Here is a 20,707-nt window from a genome sequence, read left to right on the forward strand (position 1 = left end):
TCGACAATGCTGCAGATGGTGAGCTCTGCTTTCATCCCGCTAGCGAGACTGGCAGTCTTCACCAAATCAGATAGCCGCCGGAAGCCAGAGAGGATTTCCTCCGATCCATAGCGACACACATCATTGGTGCCGACATGAGCGACCACCTGCAGATGGGTGCACCCTGTACCCTTCATGGCATCCGGAAGGACCCTTTCCACATCTGGAATGACTCCCCCGGTATGCACACGGAGTGCACATTGGTTTTCTTCCCCTCTCTTTCTGCCATTTCCCTAAGGGGCCCCATTACGCGCCTGACGTTGGAGCTCCCAACTACCAGTAAGCCCACCCTCTGCAACTGCCTGGATCTTGCAGACTGAGGGGCAACCTCTGGAACAGGACAAGCAGCCATGTCAGGCCGAAGATCAGTATCAGCCTGAGACAGAGCCTGAAACCGGTTCGTCAGACAAACTGGAGAGGCTTTCCGTTCAGCCCTCCGGAATGTCTTTCGCCCCCTGCCACACCTTGAAACGACCTCCCACTCTACCACAGGTGAGGGATCAGCCTCAATGCGGGCAGTATCCCGGGCAACCACAGTCGTAGTCCGATCAGGGGATGCGTGGGACGAGCTGGCCGTCCCCGACAAACCCCCATCCGGACCCCCACAGTGATGCCCATTGGCAACAGCCTCAAGCTGTGTGACCGAAGCCAACACTACCTGAAGCTGGGAGCGAAGGGATGCCAACTCAGCCTGCATCCGAACACAGCAGTTGCAGTCCCTATCCATGCTAAAAACTGTTTTACAAAGAACGTCTGAACTAATCTACAGAGAGCGCAAACAAATCGACAAAATTTAAATGGTTATTAAAATACAAGATTGCCTAGTAAATGCAGTAATGCTGCTACTTGCGCACTGCTGACACAGCTCGGCGGCGGAAGGAGACTAAGCGAAATTACACTATTCAGGTACTAAAACGCGATGCTACACTCTCAAATACTATCATACGCCCGAAATTTATGAATTAAACAATGCAAGTACCAAAAACACGCAAAGAAATTAAGAATTAAACTACGTAACAAATGAGTGAGCTAGGAGTATACGACTTGCTGCTCAGCTGCTTATCCAACGGCGGCAGGGAGCACACTGACTGACCAACCGACACTGGCCGTTCAAAACAAAAACAGTAGACAAACGACTACGCGAATTTACACTATTCAGGTACTAAAACGCGATGCTACAACTCTCAGATACTATAATACGCCCAAAATTTATGAATTAAACAATGCAAGTACCAAAAACACGCAAAGAAATTAAGAATTAAACTATGTAACAAATGAGTGAGCTAGGAGTATACGACTTGCTGCTCAGCTGCTTATCCAACGGCGGCAGGGAGGTCTTTCCGCCAATAATGCCATATTATCATTTCTGTATGATTTTTTAGGGCAAAATGTCTAAATTGCACACAGATTCACTGTGAAATCGTGATGGGGTACAGACCAAATGCAATTTCATGTCCAGCCACAGTGAAACAGTGTCAACAATTAGACTAAGGTTGTATAGAATGGGTGATGCCTACCAATAAGTCCAGATCTTGCACCTTGCAATTTTTATTTCTTTGGCAAGCTGAACACACATATCTAGGGGAAAGATTTTCCAACATGAAGTCATTCACACAGTGTTTCTTTAGTGGCTCCAGATGAAGAAGCTGATTTCAATTATCACGAAGAATTGAACAATTGGTAGAGTGTTCTGACTGTTGTGTACAGGAACGTGGTAACTATGCTGAAAAATAGTATCATATATGACGTGTCACTGTGAAGTGTATTATTTTATTTTCCTCGACACATATTACCAGAAAATATTACACAAAATACACCAGCCTGAGAAAGAGAAACCACAAAGCAGAAAAACCTTTGACTGCTGAAATGCAGTAATTACTTCTAGGATCAAGTGACAAATGTATCACAGATTGTTGCAACAATGTTATTTTGACACATAAAACAAACACTGTACAATAATATAACTTGTAACTTACTTCCATCAGAATGTGGCACTCCTTCCCTGAGCAACAGGTATCGTACTCCACATGAAGTGAAGTCGTGAATTAGTGCAGTAGGATCAACCACATTTTGTCGAGACTTCGACATCTTCTCACCATCAACAGTCCAATGTGAATGACAGAGTAACGTGCGTGGTGGCTGAAGACCAGCAGCAATGAGGAAAGCCGGCCAGTAGACACCATGAAACCTGCAGGTCAGGTTGGACTGTGGAGGAAAACATTTATGACAAATTCAAGTTACAGAGCTAAAAGCAGCAGTGACAAAGGCTTTCAAATTTTTCTTGTTTTTGTAAACATACAGGGAGTAATGCACAAAAGTAATTCCAGAAACTTGACTTACAAAGTTCTTAACCGTCTCACAAACCTATCATGCTTAGTAGTTTTTATGTTAAAGTAGAGATTTAAGATTGACTTGATAGCAGCAACTAATTATGATTGTATTGCAAAATTTATATGTATTGAATGAATTTTTTGCAAAATAACTATATATGCAAAAGTGTTTAGTTTCCCAAGGATTCTCAAATCTTTCAAATTCTTATTTCACTGCTCTGAGGGATTGATATTGTTGCTTAGGGTTTCCTGGTAAGAAAGCCTGTTGCATACTTCATTTTATAAGATGCGAGTTCAATTACAGGTCAAGAGGCCTCAATGAAACAAGAGAGAAATTATAAGCTGACACAAGAAGCTTTCACTACAGGAGGAGGATATTATCGTTTAATGTCCTGTTGACAGCGAGATCATTAGAGACTGAGCACCAGCTTGGATTAGGGAAGGATGGGGAAGGAAATTGGACATGCCCTTTCAAAGGAACCATCCTGGTACTTGCCCGAAGCGATTTAGGGAAATCATGGCCAGACGAGGGTTTGAACTGTCATCCTCCTGAATGCGAGTCCAGTGTGCTAACCACTGCGCCACCTCGCACGGTACTTTCACTATAATTTAACTCTCTGGCTGCTGCAAGATATGCTTGTTTTATGCTGTGTTGAGCACCATGACATTATCGCACAATCCAGGCACCTGGACTAAGTAAGTGCCTTGTGACTGGGCTGCTACCTGATGCTGAGGTATCTACATGTCATACATTACCCTGAGCTGGATATTACTGTCACCCTGAAGTTTGTCACTGCTGAAAGTAAATAAATACTTAGGTATAAAAATTATTGCAACACTTATTTTCTGACTCTGGAGCTTCTCTGGAGTTGAGTTACAGTATCAGCAAAACCAAAGAATTGTTCAATTGTTTCTTAACTATAAACTGCAATTTTTTCAGCATGATCCGACATGAGTTTAGCAGTCCATTGTTGATGTGTTGATTACAATTCACCGCAGTAGTTATCTGCCGCTTCTCCGTACTATTCCCATATTGTTCTACACTGTACTGTCACAACAGCAGTTAAGAGGATGTTTTTGTACTGTGCATTTTTGATAGTATTTGATTTGGTGCATAATATGCTGTTTAATTGCCTGGGAGAAACAGAGGCCATTAAAACTGTGACTTACTGCAGTATTTTTTTCTAGCCGAAAATATTTCATTATATTGTACAGTGATGAGATAGATTCCTAAGATTGCTGCAGTTTTAGTGTAAATGTAGTAGCATCATCAGTGGCAGGGAAGCAGTTAATATTCCACTTGCTACCATTGAAGTGCTATGTCAAGATTTGGAAGTTTTTGCAACCACAATTCCTGAGAGATACTCAATAAGAAAAAGTCTACTGAAAACAAGGACAAACTTAAGCATAAGAAACTGCATGCAGCTCCTCTGTATTGGGGTAGTCAATTACTTTCAGCATTTAACAGGTAACCACACAGTGCACAGAATGTCTGTGAATCCTTCAGATTGTCTTTACCTTGCAAGCATCAGATACATAAAATCATTTTCTGAAGCATTTTTGAGGAAAATATAAGTTGGACTAAAACCAATTTTGATAAATTTCAAAACGTTTGGTCTGGTATTGATAAATGAATTTCTCTGCTTCACAATATACTTATTTTGTCATAAAGTTTGTTGTAAATAATCCACAGCACTTCAAAAGGAGCAATGACATATATAATTATACTAACAGACACTCATTAGTCCACATTAAGTTTGTCTTTAGCACAAAAAAGGATGCACAATGCCCCAACTAAAATTTTTGATCACTTATCCAGTGGTATAAAATGTCTGACAGACAGCAAAGTACAATTTGAAAATAAACTGCAAACATTTCCCTCAAAAGCTCCTCTTATTCTGTAGAAAATTTCTATTCTAATGTTTAAAAGGCGGTAAGTAGGTATTACTAACTCAAATCTACATATTTTTATAAAAATCTTATAACTTTTCAGCATGTAGCCATATTTACAAATTAATTTTTTATGTGAATGTAAGATTACTCTCTCCACATCATTATGATTTTTCGTGCATAATTATCAATGGAACATGAAACAAACAAAACTAACTACACATCTGCAAACACAACCATTCTTCCCTCATGAGTTACTCACTTCAGTATGTCTTTTCCAACAACCTGCACATCTGGCGGCCAAGCAAAGTCATGTTCAGGATAACCCGTAACAGTGAGATAGTTTACAAGGGCATCTAGCCAAACATAAACTGTATGATTAGGGTCATCTGGTACAGGTATGCCCCATGGAACACGTTCCCTTGGGCGAGAAACTGAAAGATCTTGCAGCACTGAACCTTCATGGACCATTTTTTCCAGTTGTTTTCTGAATTTGGAGGGCTGTACAGAATTTTCTGTGAAAATAAAATATTTGAACTGCAGTAAATTAACAATTCAGCACAAATTAAATATTAGATTAAATATTCTTAAAATGTAAACTGATGCAATGTATAATGTTTAAATCTTTCACACTACGTACATCAAATCAAAGTAATGTCTTTTTACTATAAATGTACGATCTCCAAAATTGCAGGTACATGTTTGCAGTCCTGATGTCAGAGTAAAGCAGCAGCAGCAGCAGCAGCACTAAAGGAGCCAAAACAAAACAGTGAAGCTACTGATGAAGCGGAGTATCACATAGTAATCCATTTTCAACAGCACTGGAAATGTTGCAGCTGCTGAATAATAATAATAATAATAATTATTATTATTATTATTATTATTAACATGCAACTTTTTTTTAATGCAACTTTTTTTTTTTGAGGTGATAGTAGTAACTTTGTTGTTGTTGTTGTTGTTGTTGTTGTTGTCTTCAGTCCTGAGACTGGTTTGATGCAGCACCCAAATAAATGGCAGTACAGTGAGGCCACATTTTTTGTAAGTGCTGCTGGAAGGATATCAAGAGTGTGCCTCCTCCCCCACATACACACTTCTGTGATGAGCAGAACAGTGCAGTGCCTTCCTCACTCACTGTATAGCCTCTGGTTAATGTATTTTGTTCAAAGTAGAAGTGACATGTGGTTATAACAAATACTTAAATGCTGTGTTTGATTGAAATGGCCTTATATATATAGACATGTTGCTAGCTGACACTGGCAGTGAATGCAAACAGGTCAACACTAACCCAACTCAACTACATTCTATTGAGTACTCCACTCCCAGCAGACTCCACTACAAGTGCCATTTACAATGGACACAATAGATGGAAAATAATATTTTTTATAGTGTACATGCATTTTCAGGTGAATGAAACAAATGTAGAGGGCAATCTACAAGATGTATCACTGCTCCTTTGTCATAACTGAGAGGTAGTTGAAGTAATGTACTTTGCTAAGAAATCACATTTCATTTACCTTCTATGCAGATACCTTTTTTTCCATGTACCAACAAAAATTCAATTTGCGCTCTTTCATTAATACATCTTTCAGCAACTGGACATGAAAAAAAAAATAGAAAAAAAAGAATTCTGTGAATTTACAAATCACTACCTTTTGCATGTTATCCAATGAATGATACTGAAAAAAGTTGAGAAAGTGTGAAGAGGACTTCACCCCATCATGTTATGAACCAGGAGTGGTTCAATGAATTTTGTTGCAAACCACGTATCTGGCAGACAAATATGTTAATGGAAAGTCCTGGTAGAATACAGATAATTTAACAGCAAATAGTAGAGGCATTGGATCATTGACAGACACTTAAAAAAAAGGACTAAAACTTGACAGCTTTCAGAGGAATCCTTTTCTGAGCTTGAGTATGTATTGAAGTGTTGACATACTGAGAGTCAGGTGTTCTGTTAGATATCAGCATCGTCCACGCACAATATTTCAAAAATTTGACTAATTTTCCTGATTAGGTGCTATCTGAGACCAATAATCAATAGTGGAACAGGTCCAACCTCTATACCTTCTGCCTTGTCCTACCATGGTCGGTTCTAGGTGCTCTGTCTACAGTCCTTTCCCATTAGAGGTCTTCTGAGAACAGCAGAACCTTTTCCAGTCAACTAATAGTGTCAGGTAGCACCTGATGAATACAAGTCACGTTGTTGAAGTATTGTGCATGGATGACACTGATATCTGACTGAACATGCAATGCCTCAATATATCAGTAAGACAGTAGCTACAATTTCTAACCATTTACAACAGGCAGTTATCATGTGATCATATCTAAGCAGCATTTGCTGATGTTCAAGTCAAATCTGAGTAAATTTTCAAGTCAAATCTGAGTAAAATTTTAAGGCACCATTTCACAGTGGATGAAATGTTGATTCATTACTTCCAGACCACGAGCAAGGAATAGCCAAAGACAAGATTCACCTTTGAAAAGAGTACCAAACATACTGAAAATTTTTTCGGCACTGAAAAGGTTATGAGAACATATTCTAGGACATTAATGGTATATTTTTTACCAGCTAACTGGAAATGGAGATGTGAGAATTGCACATCTATATTTTCTCACTCTCATCACTGGGAGCCAAATACTTCATAGTGAAATCTACAAAACTTTGTGGCAAGGGTACGAGACACAGGCAAGTATGTTATTAAGGTGCAGGATAGCTTTCTTCACTGCAAGATGCAGACACTTACAGACATACTTCAGTCTGTCCAGTAGTGATGTGAATACTCCCCGGTGATGGTCCGCCTTTGTGAAAGTAGATTCGGAGCACTACACCATGTGAATACCATGTAGCTGTAGCCATAGCTTCTCCCAAAGATAGAACTGTTTGTGCTTTCTTTCTTGTTTTATAACATATTATTTTGACTGCTCCTTCATCTCTGGCATGTAGTGACGAATCCTCGTTTCACTTACTGTTATGAAACATTATAGAAACTCACTGGAATTGTGTTTTAATAAGCATGGACACTTTTAAGCTCTATTCATAACAGTGTAATGTGGCAGCTGGATACCACGTATTATAGTATATGATACATCTCATTAAAAAACATCCTAAATACTGTAACTCTGTTACATAACTGCTGTACAACAACATTCGAAACAATATATTATTTACACAAGAAGATTTTTAGTAGGATGGAACAAGACAATGGAGCTATATGATCAACTTGTAAACAGTTTTTACTTTAATAGTCTTCAGTATGACTTGAAACACTATTTTTCACACAAAAAGATAATGCTTTAGCATTGGAGTCACCACTATTGTAACAAAGCAGAATACCAATCTAAAGGGTGTTTCAAAATGAACCTACCAGTGTTAAGGCATTATAGCATTTATTATGTTAAACTTGCAATTGTAAATAATACACCAAATGAAAGAGCAACTCAAACAGGTTTGTTTGTATACCTATGCACAATGGGAAGAGTATGGAACGTCAAAGAGTGACTGAGAAACATGTTGAACAAGTGCTGGTCTTTCAGGCTTAGCCCCAAGAAATATCACTGTGGAAAGTTTATGGGCCTTCCTTTTTCAGTGAATCAACTGTAACTGATGTTTATCATCTTGATATGCTACAACTATGGCCTGTGCCTCAATGGGAAGAAGCTGAACAACACATCTTTATTTGGGAACAAGATGGTGCACCGCCTCACCAGGAAACTCAGTATATGACTGGTTAAACAATGTTGTATCTGACCGGTGGATTGGGCACGAGGGGCTGGTGGAGACAGCATTTAATGCATGGCCTCCACATTCACACACAATCTGAAGTGATCATGAGTATGTGTTTCCGATGCCAGCTGATCTATCTGACTTTAGAGACAGTGTTATTGCAACAGTTACTCCTGACACATTGATCAAGGTTTCACAACTTGCCTATCGACCTGATGTTTGATCGGTGTTCACACTGAATAATTGTAAGAAAAACTGTTTGTGTTTCTCTTTCATTTGGTGTATTATTTATAATTATAAGGTGAATGTAATATGAGCTACAAAGTCTTAAAACTCATATTTATTTTGAAATGCACTGTATTTTTAACGAATATTTACATGTTTCAATATTAACTGTTAAAGAGATTTATTTCATGAAATTCAGTATGGAAAGCTTTGCATTTTATAAATCAATCAATTAAAACATATTTTTATTTTCTGCTGACCATGTACAAATGTTTCACCATTATAATTTACATGAACTAATAATTTTAACAAAACCCTAGCAACCTAAAGCTCTAGCAGCATGGAAAGCAGCTCAGAACCGTAACCAGGTCGCAGCCACGGTCTGTCCTCCAGACAACGTCCCTGCCAAAACTGCAGTTCAGCAGATGCTGCCACTTCCATACCACACCCATGTGTCAATGACCTGGGCGTAGAATAGCCTTCAGAAAGCTTCAGCAGTTTGAACAACTGTCACACAACGACAGCCAGATCCCAATCATCGGCCTCTGTCCAAAAGTTGCCAGGCAAGACAAAAACACAGCTCTTCCATGAACTCAGACCTGGGCTGCAGTATTTAAACCCACAGGCCCAATCCATCGTCAATTAGTGCAGCTGGGTCCAACTTTGATGTACAGCCTGTGCCAGTTGTCGCTGCACTTTTGACACAGTTACGTTTGCCATCTCTGGGTCGTGAAGTAGCGACTGCCATCTGACTACATGAGCTTAGAGAAAACAACACTTCCCGCTACCTGCATAGTCCAGACCAAACCATGAGTTCCAGGCAACACAGCAATGGCCGTTGCCTGCTACGGCTCTCGAGCCTGCAGTTCCATATTCACCGTCCAAGTGTAACCTTGGCTAATACCTGGCTCATGGCCATCCACCATCTACTAGCTGCTTGCTACACATGCACTGGTTTGCATTCACGTATGATTGTTAACAAAGGGTTTTGGTAACAGATTGGCTGACTACATCGTCTGCACCTCCATCCATCTCCAGCAGAGAATTACTTGCCCACACCTTCCCAAAGCAAGAATCTGTTACACTTGTCAGAACAACTGTTGGAGGCTGTAACGGTGGACCAGCAGAGGGCAGAACTGAAGATGATGCAGCAGCAGTGGCAATTAGCACAAGTTTTCAAATGAGTGTCAACGTTAAGTTGTTTTTTGGGTCTATCAGGTCTTGTTTTATTTCTTTCCTTTTCTTTCTGTTTGTGTTTATTATATGCCTGTGGTGGTAATAGCAATTGAAAATGTCTATGGTGAGAAAGTAACAACCCAGGAGGTGATTCAGCATTTGCTGGATAATGCAGGTAAAGTTTAAGCGGATAATGAGGCTTTCCATAAGAAAGAATATCAACTAAAGGGTGAAAAAAGAGAAAAGTCAACTTCTAGCATGTCTCCGCCCTTCTTCAAAGCTAGTACTGCCTTATTGGTGACTCCATTTACAAATAAGTCTGAGGAAGATGTTTTTTATCTATTTTGATAGTTTACATGCATCCACTAAGTTAGGGAACTGGAGTAGCAAGCAGTTGTTAAGTGTGGCTTGTTTTAAAAAAGTACAGAATGCTAGAGCATAGGCAATGCACAATGGGAAACTGCGGGATACTCAGTCCCTTACACTCCAGAATGGATTAGTAGATAGTTACAGAACGAAGATACTTCTAGGTATTATAGTGAACAACCTACCTGAATAGAACAAAAACAAGAATTGGTAAAAAGTTTTGTAGACCAGGACAGTCTGTCAGCTTAACTGCACTAAGGGGAAAGTTGGTTGGTTGGTTGGTTTAGGGGATTCAAGAGACCAGACTGCAATGGCCATCGGTCCCTTTTTCCAAATACTAAAAATACCCAAAGAGAATAAAAAAACATTCAACAGAATAGTAGACAGATGACACAGAACAAAAGAAACGTAGACAAGGACCAGACAAAACGAAATAAAAGCACACAGAGTGTGACGGTGGTTGGCCGACCATAGGAACAAAAAAAGGAGAAGCCAACCACCGAGAAACACATTAAAAACTCAGTTTAAAATCATACACCAAAGCCCCGAATCAACACAAAAAACATAACAAACCCTCAAATTAAATGATAAAAAACCCCTGCCTGAATAAAACGTAAAACCAAGCATGCCATGGCAGATCATCAGTTAAAAGGGCAGGGAACGTATCAGGCAGCCCAAACGTCTGCCTGACCACAGTTAAAAGGGGACAGGCCAACAAAATGTGGGCCACTGTCAAAGCTACCCCACAACGACACAGAGGAGGGTCCTCTCGACGCAGTAAATAACTGTGTCAGCCGGGTGTGGCCAATGCGGAGCCGACAAAGAACAACTGAATCTCTGCGAGTGGCTCGCATGGATGACAGCCACACACTCGTCGTCGCCTTGATAGCACGGAGTTTGTTTGGCATGGGCAGATTGCGCCATTCAGTGTCCCAAAGCGAGAGAACTTCGCGGCATAAGACTGCCCGCAAATCAGTCTCCGGGAGGCCAATCTCCAGAGATGCTTTACTGGTGGCCTCTTTCGCCACGCGGTCAACATTTTCATTGCCGGGTATCCCAACATGGCTGGGGGTCCACACAAAGACCACAGATTGGCCACAACAGGCAAGAGTATGCAGGGACACCTGGATGGCCATCACCAGATGAGAATGAGGGAAACACTGGTCGAGAGCTCGTAAACCACTCAGGGAATCGCTACAGATAATGAAGGACTCACCTGAGCAGGAGCGGATATACTCTAGGGCTCGAAAGATGGTGACCAGCTCAGCAGTGTAAACACTGCAGCCAGCCGGCAATGAACATTGTTCGGAATGGTCCCCTAGAGTTAGCGCATAACCGACACGACCAGCAACCATCGAATCGTCAGTGTAAAACAAGCCAGAGCCCTGATACGTGGCTAAGATGGAATAAAAGCGGCGGCGGAAGGCCTCCGCAGGGACAGTCCTTCGGGCCCTGTGCCAATTCGAGCCGAAGGCAAGGGCGAGGCACACACCACAGGGGTGTATGCAGAGGGGACCGGAAAGGAGGTGGAACAGGGAAAACCCCTAGCTCAGAGAGAAGCTCTTTGATGCGGACGGCGATCGGATAACCTGACCAGGGCCGACGTTCTGGGAGATGGACGACTGACTGCGGCAACAGGAGACGATAATTTGGATTCCCGGGCAAGCTAAAAACATGGGCAGCATAAGCAGCCAGTAACTGTTGGCGTCGTAACCGCAGTGGAGGAACACCTGCCTCCACAAGTATGCTGTCCACAGGGCTGGTCCGGAAAGCACCAGTGGCAAGGCGTATCCTGCTGTGGAGGATTTGGTCCAGCACCCGCAACGCAGATGGGGATGCTGAACCAAAAGCCAGGCTCTCATAATCCAGACAGGACTGGATTAACGCCTGGTAGAGCCGTAAGAGTGTAGATCGGTCAGCAGCCCAGCTGGGGTGGCTCAAGCATCGCAGAGCATTTAGATGCCACCACCACGTCTGTTTAAGCTGCTGAATATGAGGCAGCCAAGTCAACTGGGCATCAAAAACAATTCCCAAAAACCTGTGTGTCTCCACTACAGCAAGAAGTTCACCAGCAAGATAAAGCCACGGCTCAGGGTGGACTGTTCAGCGTCGGCAGAAATGCATAACGCAGGTCTTGGTAGCCGAAAACTGGAAACCATGCGCTACAGCCTAAGACTGCGCCTTACGGATAGCGCCCTGTAGCTGATGTTCAGCAGCTGCAATGCCAATAGGCAGAAGTTATCAGCATACAGGGAAGCGGAGACAGAATTTCCCACCGCTGCAGCGAGCCCGTTTATTGCAATTAAAAACAGGCAGACACTGAGGACAGATCCCTGTGGTACCCCGTTCTCCTGGACTCGGGAGGAACTATGGGAGGCCGCGACTTGCATGCAGAAGGTACGATACGACAGAAAATTTCGGATCAAGATCGGCAGAGGGCCCCAAAGAACCCATCTATGAAGCGTAGAAAGGATGTGATGACGCCATGTCGTATCGTACGCCTTCCGCATGTTGAAAAAGACAGTGACCAGGTGCTGACGGTGGGCAAAGGCAGTACGGATGGCCGGCTCCAGGCTCACCAGATTGTCGGCGGCGGAGCGGCTTTTACGGAACCCACCCTGAGACGGAGCCAGAAGGCCCCGAGACTCCAGTACCCAATTCAAGTGCCGGCTCACCATCCGTTCAAGCAACTTGCAAAGAACATTGGTGAGGCAAATGGGACGGTAGCTGTCCACCTCCAAAGGGTTCCTGCCAGGTTTCAGATTGGGGATAACAATACTTTCCCGTCATTGCGACGGAAACTCACCCTCGACCCAGATACGGCTGTAAAGGTGAAGGAGCCGTCGCTGGCAGTCCACTGAAAGGTGTTTCAGCATCTGACAGTGGATGCAATCTGGCCCAGGAGCGGTGTCAGGGCAAGCGGCTAGGGCACTGCGAAATTCCCACTCACTGAATGGAACATTGTACGATTCTGGATGGTGGGTGCGAAACGAAAGGCTCAGTCGTTCCATCCGCTCTTTAATGAAGCGGAAGGCCAGGGGGTAATTCGCGGAAGTGGAACTCAGAGCAAAATGCTCTGCCAAGAGGTTTGCAATGACGTCGGAGTCAGTACAAACTGCTCCATTCAATGAGAGCGCAGGGACGCTGACAGGGGTTCGATAGCCATAGAGGCATCGAATCTTGGCCCAGACCTGCAATGGAGAGACATGGAGGCCAATGGTGGAAACATACCACTCCCAGCACTCCTGCTTGCGTTGGCAGATAAGGCGGCAGGCCCGCGCATGCAGCCGTTTGAAGGCGATGAGGTGTTCTATAGAGGGATGTCCTTTTGACGCTGGAGCACCCGCCGGCGATCTTTAATCGCTTCAGCGATCTCAGGCGACCACCAAGGCACAGTCCTCCGCCGAGGGGACCCAGAAGAACGGGGAATGACAGATTCTGCAGCAGTAACGATGCTGGTGGTGACAGAGTGAACCACCGCATCCATGTCGTCATTAGAGAGAGGCTCAATAGTGGCAATGGAGGAGAACAAGTCCCAGTCAGCCTTATTCATAGCCCATCTGCTGGGGCGCCCAGAAGAGTGACGCCGTGGCAGTGACAGAAGGATCAGAAAGTGGTAACTACCACACAGGTCGTCATGCACACTCCATTGAACAGACGGTAAGAGGCTAGGGCTGCAGATCGAAAGGTCAATGGCGGAGTATGTGCCATGCGCTACACTGAAGTGTGTGAAGGCACCATCATTTAAAATCGAAAGATCGAGCTGCGCCAATAAATGTTCAACGGTGGTGCCTCGACCTGTTGCCACTGACCCACCCCACAGAGGGTTATGGGCGTTAAAGTTGGCCAGCAACAAGAAAGGTGGTGGCAATTGGGCTATCAGCGCAGCCAGGACATGCTGCGCGATATCACCATCCTGTGGAAGGTAAATACTGCAGACGGTAACAGCCTGTGGCGTCCACACCCGAACAGCAATAGCCTCTAAAGCTGTTTGTAGAGGGACAGACTCGCTGTGAAGAGAGTTAAGGACATAGATGCAGATGCCACCAGACATCCTTTCATAAGCTGCCCGATTCTTATAATAATCCCGATAGCCATGGAGGGCGGGGATTCGCATTGCGGGAAACCAAGTTTCCTGAAAAGCAATGCAGAAGAAAGGGTGAAGGCTGATAAGTTGTCGGAGCTCAGCTAGATGATGGAAGAAACGGCTGCAGTTCCACTGGAGGATGAAATTGTCCATGGCTCTGAAAGGCGTGAAGGGACTGGGAAGGCAGTTTACGCCGCTTGTTCACTCGCTGCCACCGATTCAGCACCAGCGCGTGTGACATCCATGGCGGCTGAGGGACCAGCGAGATCCAGGTCTTCAGCAGACGCCAGAGTCTCGACCTAGTCCTCAGACGCTGAGCTTGTAGGAAGCGGTGGGACGAGTGCCACCGCAATGTCGGTATTCTTCGGAACCTTTTTCTTTTTAAATTTATCTCGCTGTGCCTTCTGTGTTTCAGGCTGGGAGGGCTTCACTGGGTCAGTTTCAGGGACGGACGACGACCGTGAGGCCCTACGACCAGGGACCGGTGGTTGCTTGAGCCACTTGCGGGTGACCGCTTTTATACCGATCGAAACTTGCGAAGGGAGGTCCCCAAGGGACCCCATCCTGGCGAGAGGAGCCGAAGAAGACTTACGCTTCTCCGGCTGGGAAGGGGGAACTCATGTCCCTGATGGTTGGGGGGGGGGGGGGGGGTGTTGCTCCTGAAGTAGATGGAGCAGGAGCAACAGGGAGTTTAGTGCCCCCACCATCAAGCGGGCAGGTGTGGTCCTTCGACTGAGAGCTGACTGGAAGTACTGGAGCTGTAGCAGGAGACAGTTGCAGCATAAGAAGATGTCATACGCACTGGATGAAGCCGATCATATTTCCGCTTAGCCTCAGTGTACGTCAGTCAGTCCAGGGTCTTGATTTCCATTATTTTCCTTTCCTTCTGCAGAATCGGAAAGTCCGGCGAGCAAGGGTGATGGTGCCCTCCGCAGCTGACACAGATGGGAGGCGGGGCACAGGGAGTATCAGAGTATCAGAATGGGATGGTCGACCACATTCGCGACATACGAGGCTTGAAGCACAGCGTGAAGACATATGGCCGAACTTCCAACACTTGAAGCACCGCATTGGGGGGAGGGATATATGGCTTGACATCACAACGGTACACCATCATCTTCACCTTCTCAGGTAATGTGTCACCCTCGAAGGCCAAGATGAAGGCACAGGTGGCAACTTGATGATCCCTCGGACCCCAGTGGACGCGCCTGGCGAAATGGACACCTCGTCGCTCTAAGTTGGCGCGCAGCTCGTCATCGGACTGTAAAAGGAGATCCCTGTGGAAAATAATGCCCTGGACCATATTTAAGCTTTTATGGGGCATGATATTAACTGAAACATCCCCCAGCTGTTTACAAGCGAGCAAGGCCCGTGACTGCACAGGGGATACTGTTTTTATCAAGACTGAACCGGACCGCATTTTGGACAAGCCCTCCACCTCCCCGAACTTGTCCTCTAAATGGTCAACAAAGAACTGAGGCTTCACAGATACAAAGGATTCACCATCAGCTCTGGTACAGACGAGATACCGGGGCGAATACGTTTCACTGGCATTCATAGACTTTTGTTCCTCCCACGGCGTGGCCAGGGAGGGGAACGATTTGGGGTCATTCACATTAGCTTTAAAATGAGCCCTCAAACGCTTAGAGACTGCTGGCGGCTGGCCACCAGCGAGAGCTTCATTGCGGGTCATCCGCCCTGATGCCACCTACTCCAACCAATGGCCCTCCCCACGGGTGCCACCCAGCCTCAGCAAGAGCCACCTGGTAGGATGGCCATTGCCAGGAGTCCTGATACTCCAGGAGGATAGGCATCTACTCCTTGGCATACGTGGGGAGTTAACGGCGCAGGCATCAGTAGAGCGATCCCTGTGTTGTCAGGGGGCTACAACCAACAGGGTACATGGCGGCCCCACCACAACGGACTGGCTACCATGCTGGATGTTAGGTAACATGCGGTCCATGGTCGCTGTCAGTGCAGAAAGACGCACTGCACAGCGAAAGGTGGAAAGTGCACGCAGGAACGTATCCATGCCCAAGAGATGGAGAGTGGGCAGGACTGCAATGCAACGACAAATAAGCTGGCGAAAGGTCTGATCGCAAATGGACACAATGTACCAAGTAAGGCGCCCTTCCCCAATCGGTTCGCTCTTCAGAAGAATTTGGAGATATGGAGGTCAAACCCAACAGGGGACCATCACATAAGGCCGAAATGTTTGAGACTCCTTTTAGTCGCCTCTTACGACAGGCAGGAATACTGCGGGCCTATTCTTACCCCCGAACCCGCAGGGGGACTAAGGGGAAAGATGATGCATCTGAACAGAAGTAATAGAGTGTACATAAAGAGATTGCTGGAGGAATATGTGATTTTATTTAACCCAGCTAGACCATTACTCAGCTATGTCAGTAGTGCAGCACAGAATTCCCGCAAGAAACTATACTGGGAACCCCATCATCTACAACCATTGACGAAGGAGTTTATTGATCAACAGCTCCAGGATGGAATTATAGAAGAAAGTGCCAGCACCTGACCAGTGCCAGTAGTCATCAAGCCAAAGAAATTCTCTGATGGTAAGAAGGCTTTCAGACTTTGCTGTGATTATAGGTACGTAAACTAGATAACATCTCATGCAAACCCCATGCCAAACATTACAGGGACATAATCAAATCTGGGGCAATGCTGTCATTTTACCACAAGGGTTTTAAACATTTCAGCCCATACATAAGTCATGCCAGCAAGCTTGGGAAAAAAGTACTGAGCAGGCTCACAGTTCTATCTTAGCAGAACACAGTGTACAACATGCCAAAGAGTGCTACATTGCAGCAAATTTCCGGTAGCTAAAAATGTAACAAGATGTAAAGTACTACATAAAGAACACCATTCCATGTGTGCTCAAAGAGCTGACGTAAGTTGTCAGCAGATTACCACAAGTGGATGGACTATTCCAAATGATTGAACTAGATGTCTACAGCCCCTTCACATCAGCACCAGCATGGAATCAATATGAGGTCTGTCAAAAAAGTATCCAATCTTTGATTCTCCTGCGCAAAATTGAGACGATAGTGCGGCACCACTGTACACAGTTAAGGAAGAGACCTCTATGCGCATGCGTGAATTTTGTCCCCGCATTCTAGTGCATCAGTCGCTGCTTGTCGGTCGCTGACTGAGGTGCTATGCAAAATGTTTGTCAGATAACCGATTCTCTCAAGGTGACCGAACATGTTGGGCAAAGATACTGCATCAAATTTTGTCAAAAGCCTGATGATTCTCAAAGCGAAACAATTCATAAGACTCAGCAGGTGTTTGGAGAAGATGCGATGGGTGTAACACAAATTAAGGAGTGGTTCAACCGATTCAAAAATGGCCACACATCAGCAGAGAGTGACCAGTGTTCTGGCAGGCCCCAAACTGCTTGGAGTGCAGATGTTGTTGAGAGGGTGCAAAATTTTGTGATGGCAGATTGTCATTTGACCGTGCGGGAGATTGCCCAAGAGGTTGGAGTGAGTAAAGATTTTGCATTTGCACGATGATTTGAACATGCACCGAGTGGCTGCAAAATTCGTGCTCAAGCTGTTGTCACCAGAACAAAAAGACCTCCGTTTTGACATTGCACAGGACCTTCTGGACACCACCAACACTGATCCTGGGTTTCTGAACACCGTGATAACTGGAGATGAGTCATGGCTGTATGGGTACAACCCAGAAAGAATAAGACAGTCATCGCAATGGAAGCATCCCGAGTCTCCAAGGCAGAAGAAAGTAGGGCAGCTGAGAAACAAAATCAAGGTGATGCTGACTGTCTTCTTTGATGTCTGTAGAATTGTGCATTATGAATACGCACCAGAAAGACAGTGACAAAGGAGTACTATCAAGATGTTCTCCGATGACTCGGAGACGCAGTTCGGCACAAAAGACCAGACATGTGGACAGCGAAAAAGTGGTAACTGTACCACAACAACGCCCTTGCACATTCATCCCACTTGATCCAAAATATCTTGGCCAAACATGGAAGTACAGCCATTCACCTAACTCCCTACTCTCCAAACATGACTCCTTGTGACTGCTGGTTGTTTCCAGAATTGAAGACACCACTGAAAGGATCCCATTTTGAGAGTAGAGAAGAGATAATGTGGAACATGACAACAGAGCTGAACATCATTCCAAAATAAGACTTCCAGAGCTGTTTCCAGCAGAGGAAGGATCAGTGGTCTAAGTGTGTGCAAGGACAAGGGGCCTACTTTGAAGGGGATTATGGTCCCAGCCCCGTCAGGTATCCGAAATATTTTCTCTGGACAAAGATGGGATACTTTTTAGACAGCCCTCCTACGTGTTAACTATAATTAATAATTTTTCACTTTACTTGGCCATTATCGACATTAGGAAACAGTGGTACAGGTTATTGTTTATCAATGGTCATTGAAATTTGGAACACCAGAAACTGTAAAAACTAACCCAGGCACTAACTTTATGTCAGAGTTCTCGAGGTAATTATGCCGACTAGTACACACAAAGAAGTTATGAACTAATGCACCAGAGCAGCAACTGAATGGCAGAAATGAAAGGGTTCACAAGGCAGTGGGGAAAATGTTAAGTTATGATGTAAATAGTACACATGATAATTGGGACACTTTCCTACCATTCATTGTGGCTGCATACAAATTGAAAATTCATGAAAACATTGGCCTATCTATCTACAAGAGTTTTTGGCCAAAAGATGCCCTCCCCTTTCAAATTATGCCAACCTACCCTGGGAAAGGCTATACCCTTCACTCAAAATTTTGCTAAAAAGTTACAAAGTATCCAGTGTCAGCTTAAAAAGATGAATACAAAGATTCTAAAACAGCAGGAAGGCACCCACAACAAAAAAGTGAAATTGCATAAGCACAGCATCGGGCAGTGGGTAATGTTATCTAGCCTTACATGCTGTAAGGAAAAACTAAAATGTTATTTAGCTTTGTCAAGCACCTTACCAGGTAGTCGAGGTGACAACTCTAGTTAATGTCAAACTACAACTTCCAATCTGAAGTATGGTGGTGCATATGGGAAGACTTTGTCCTTTCCAGGGTAAACTGGATGCAATGCCCAGATTACCAGCAGCTCCTACCAAAGACGGAATGGAAGTGGTTAGAGAAAGGAAGGTAGAGCTAGGAAAGTGGAGCAGGGTGTACCTGCAGTTGTTCTGTCACATTCATATGGCTTAAGACAACAAGGTGGCCTTGCAAGCTAATTTTTGTGTTTTCTGATTAGTTATTAGTGACATTTGTGAGTATATAATATCTTAGGTCTATGTTTGTGTTGCTTTCATGAGAGGGGCTCACATGAAATATTCTTGTTTACGTAAAAGGTTGAAAAAATTTAATGTGCAATTTATTTGTGGTGTTAGTGTAACCTCAACACATCTAATTTGGTTTCGAAGGAAAAGACATATTACTGCAGTACATTTATTCTTTTGTTAAATATATGGTAAGTAGTAGGGCAGACATGGGGTACTGCAGTGCTGAGCTAGGCAATCTATTGTCTGCCATACAAACTGCACACAAAGTCCCTAACTTAAGCGAATACACACTGTTTCACTCCGAGAAGCTTTCGACTGAATGTCACAGGAAGTATATTACCTGAGAAACTGAATTCTTTCGAAAGTTATGGTCAGACTGGTCATTCTCAGTATCAAAATCAATTACACAAAAGTGGACGCTTAGTAATAGTAAAGTAGAGTAGTGGAACGACACACATTTTACAAAAGGGAGGGTTCGGAATAAAGTAGAAAACAGTGTAAATTTACCTTGACCTCAAACAAATGTCGATGCAGTGCTGAATGCATGAGTTGGGTTCAATCACTGAACTATGTGAATTACGTCTAGGAATCACTGCCTTGCGCTGAAAATGATGAGCCTGCTCAGCACAGCATTGATAATCCAAGTATGCACAAGCCATGGCACACCACTTTGAAGCAACTTTATGATGAAAAATGAAATGGTGTCACAAATTTGGAGAGCCTATCTGTAGCTGCAGTACCAATGAACTAAGAAAGAGTGCGCACAGTGTATACTACATGACATGCATGTTCTTAACCATGCTGGTGGCAAGTAATGGTTATACTCTAATAAGAATAGCAAATGCTTTGACTTCCAAATGTGCTTGTTCTAAATTATTTGTAAACATAACTGTACATATTATAACACTGACACTTCCTGTGCAAAGAACAAATTAAGAACTTGACCACCAATAGAGATCTTTTGCACCCATACAGGCCAAAACTCATAAATTAAAATGTTTAACATAGAAAACTGAAGATGCTGGATTGTACCACTACTGCATACTGTTGTCCAGTAATAGTGGACCGTGGTAGTGTACAGTAGCGGGGCAGTTGTACAGGTACCTATAAGGTTTATCTGCACAGACAAACGAGATGTATTAATTCATAGAGGTGCCAGTTGGGAATAAGCCAAACATATTTAAATTTGTATTATGCTGCATCAATGTAATCTGAGAGGGTGGCAGAAAAATTAAAAATGATGTACCTTCAGATTTTTATACAACACCTCTCTTGTTTTAATACTTGTAACATAGCTCTTGTGTTCTTGTAAGCCGTGGTGTACGGACGTATACTTGTTCTCTAGGTGTCAACAACTAAAAAGTGGATAGCTCATGAAAAAGAAGTATTTTAGTTCTATGACCTTCAAGCACACCTATTCCTCTCTACATGCATCATGAACTGCTGCAGCAAATCTTTGGATGCACGGGAATAATCCTCAAGATGATGATTGCCGCATCCCATAGACACTGTCATACTAAGAGGGAGAAGAGGTAATTATTATTAATAGGAAAAGAATTTTCAAGACTAATCATTTCAAGCTCATGCTGCAAAAG

General features: G+C 43.9%; 1 protein-coding gene across 1 annotated transcript in view; it reads right to left on the reverse strand.

Annotated features, from left to right (window-relative positions):
* Positions 1–20,707, reverse strand: part of LOC124789806 (methionine--tRNA ligase, mitochondrial) — an 85,377-nt gene that overhangs the window by 39,925 nt on the left and 24,745 nt on the right. Inside the window, exons 4-5 of the mRNA XM_047257287.1 lie at positions 4,522–4,774; positions 2,016–2,227 (exon numbers count right to left, since the gene is read on the reverse strand). Of these exons, the coding sequence (XP_047113243.1) occupies positions 2,016–2,227; positions 4,522–4,774 (465 nt within the window). The remainder of the gene's footprint in view (positions 1–2,015; positions 2,228–4,521; positions 4,775–20,707) is intronic.

Source organism: Schistocerca piceifrons, chromosome 3, assembly GCF_021461385.2.
Source record: "Schistocerca piceifrons isolate TAMUIC-IGC-003096 chromosome 3, iqSchPice1.1, whole genome shotgun sequence".
Classification (NCBI taxonomy): Eukaryota; Metazoa; Arthropoda; class Insecta; order Orthoptera; family Acrididae; genus Schistocerca; species Schistocerca piceifrons.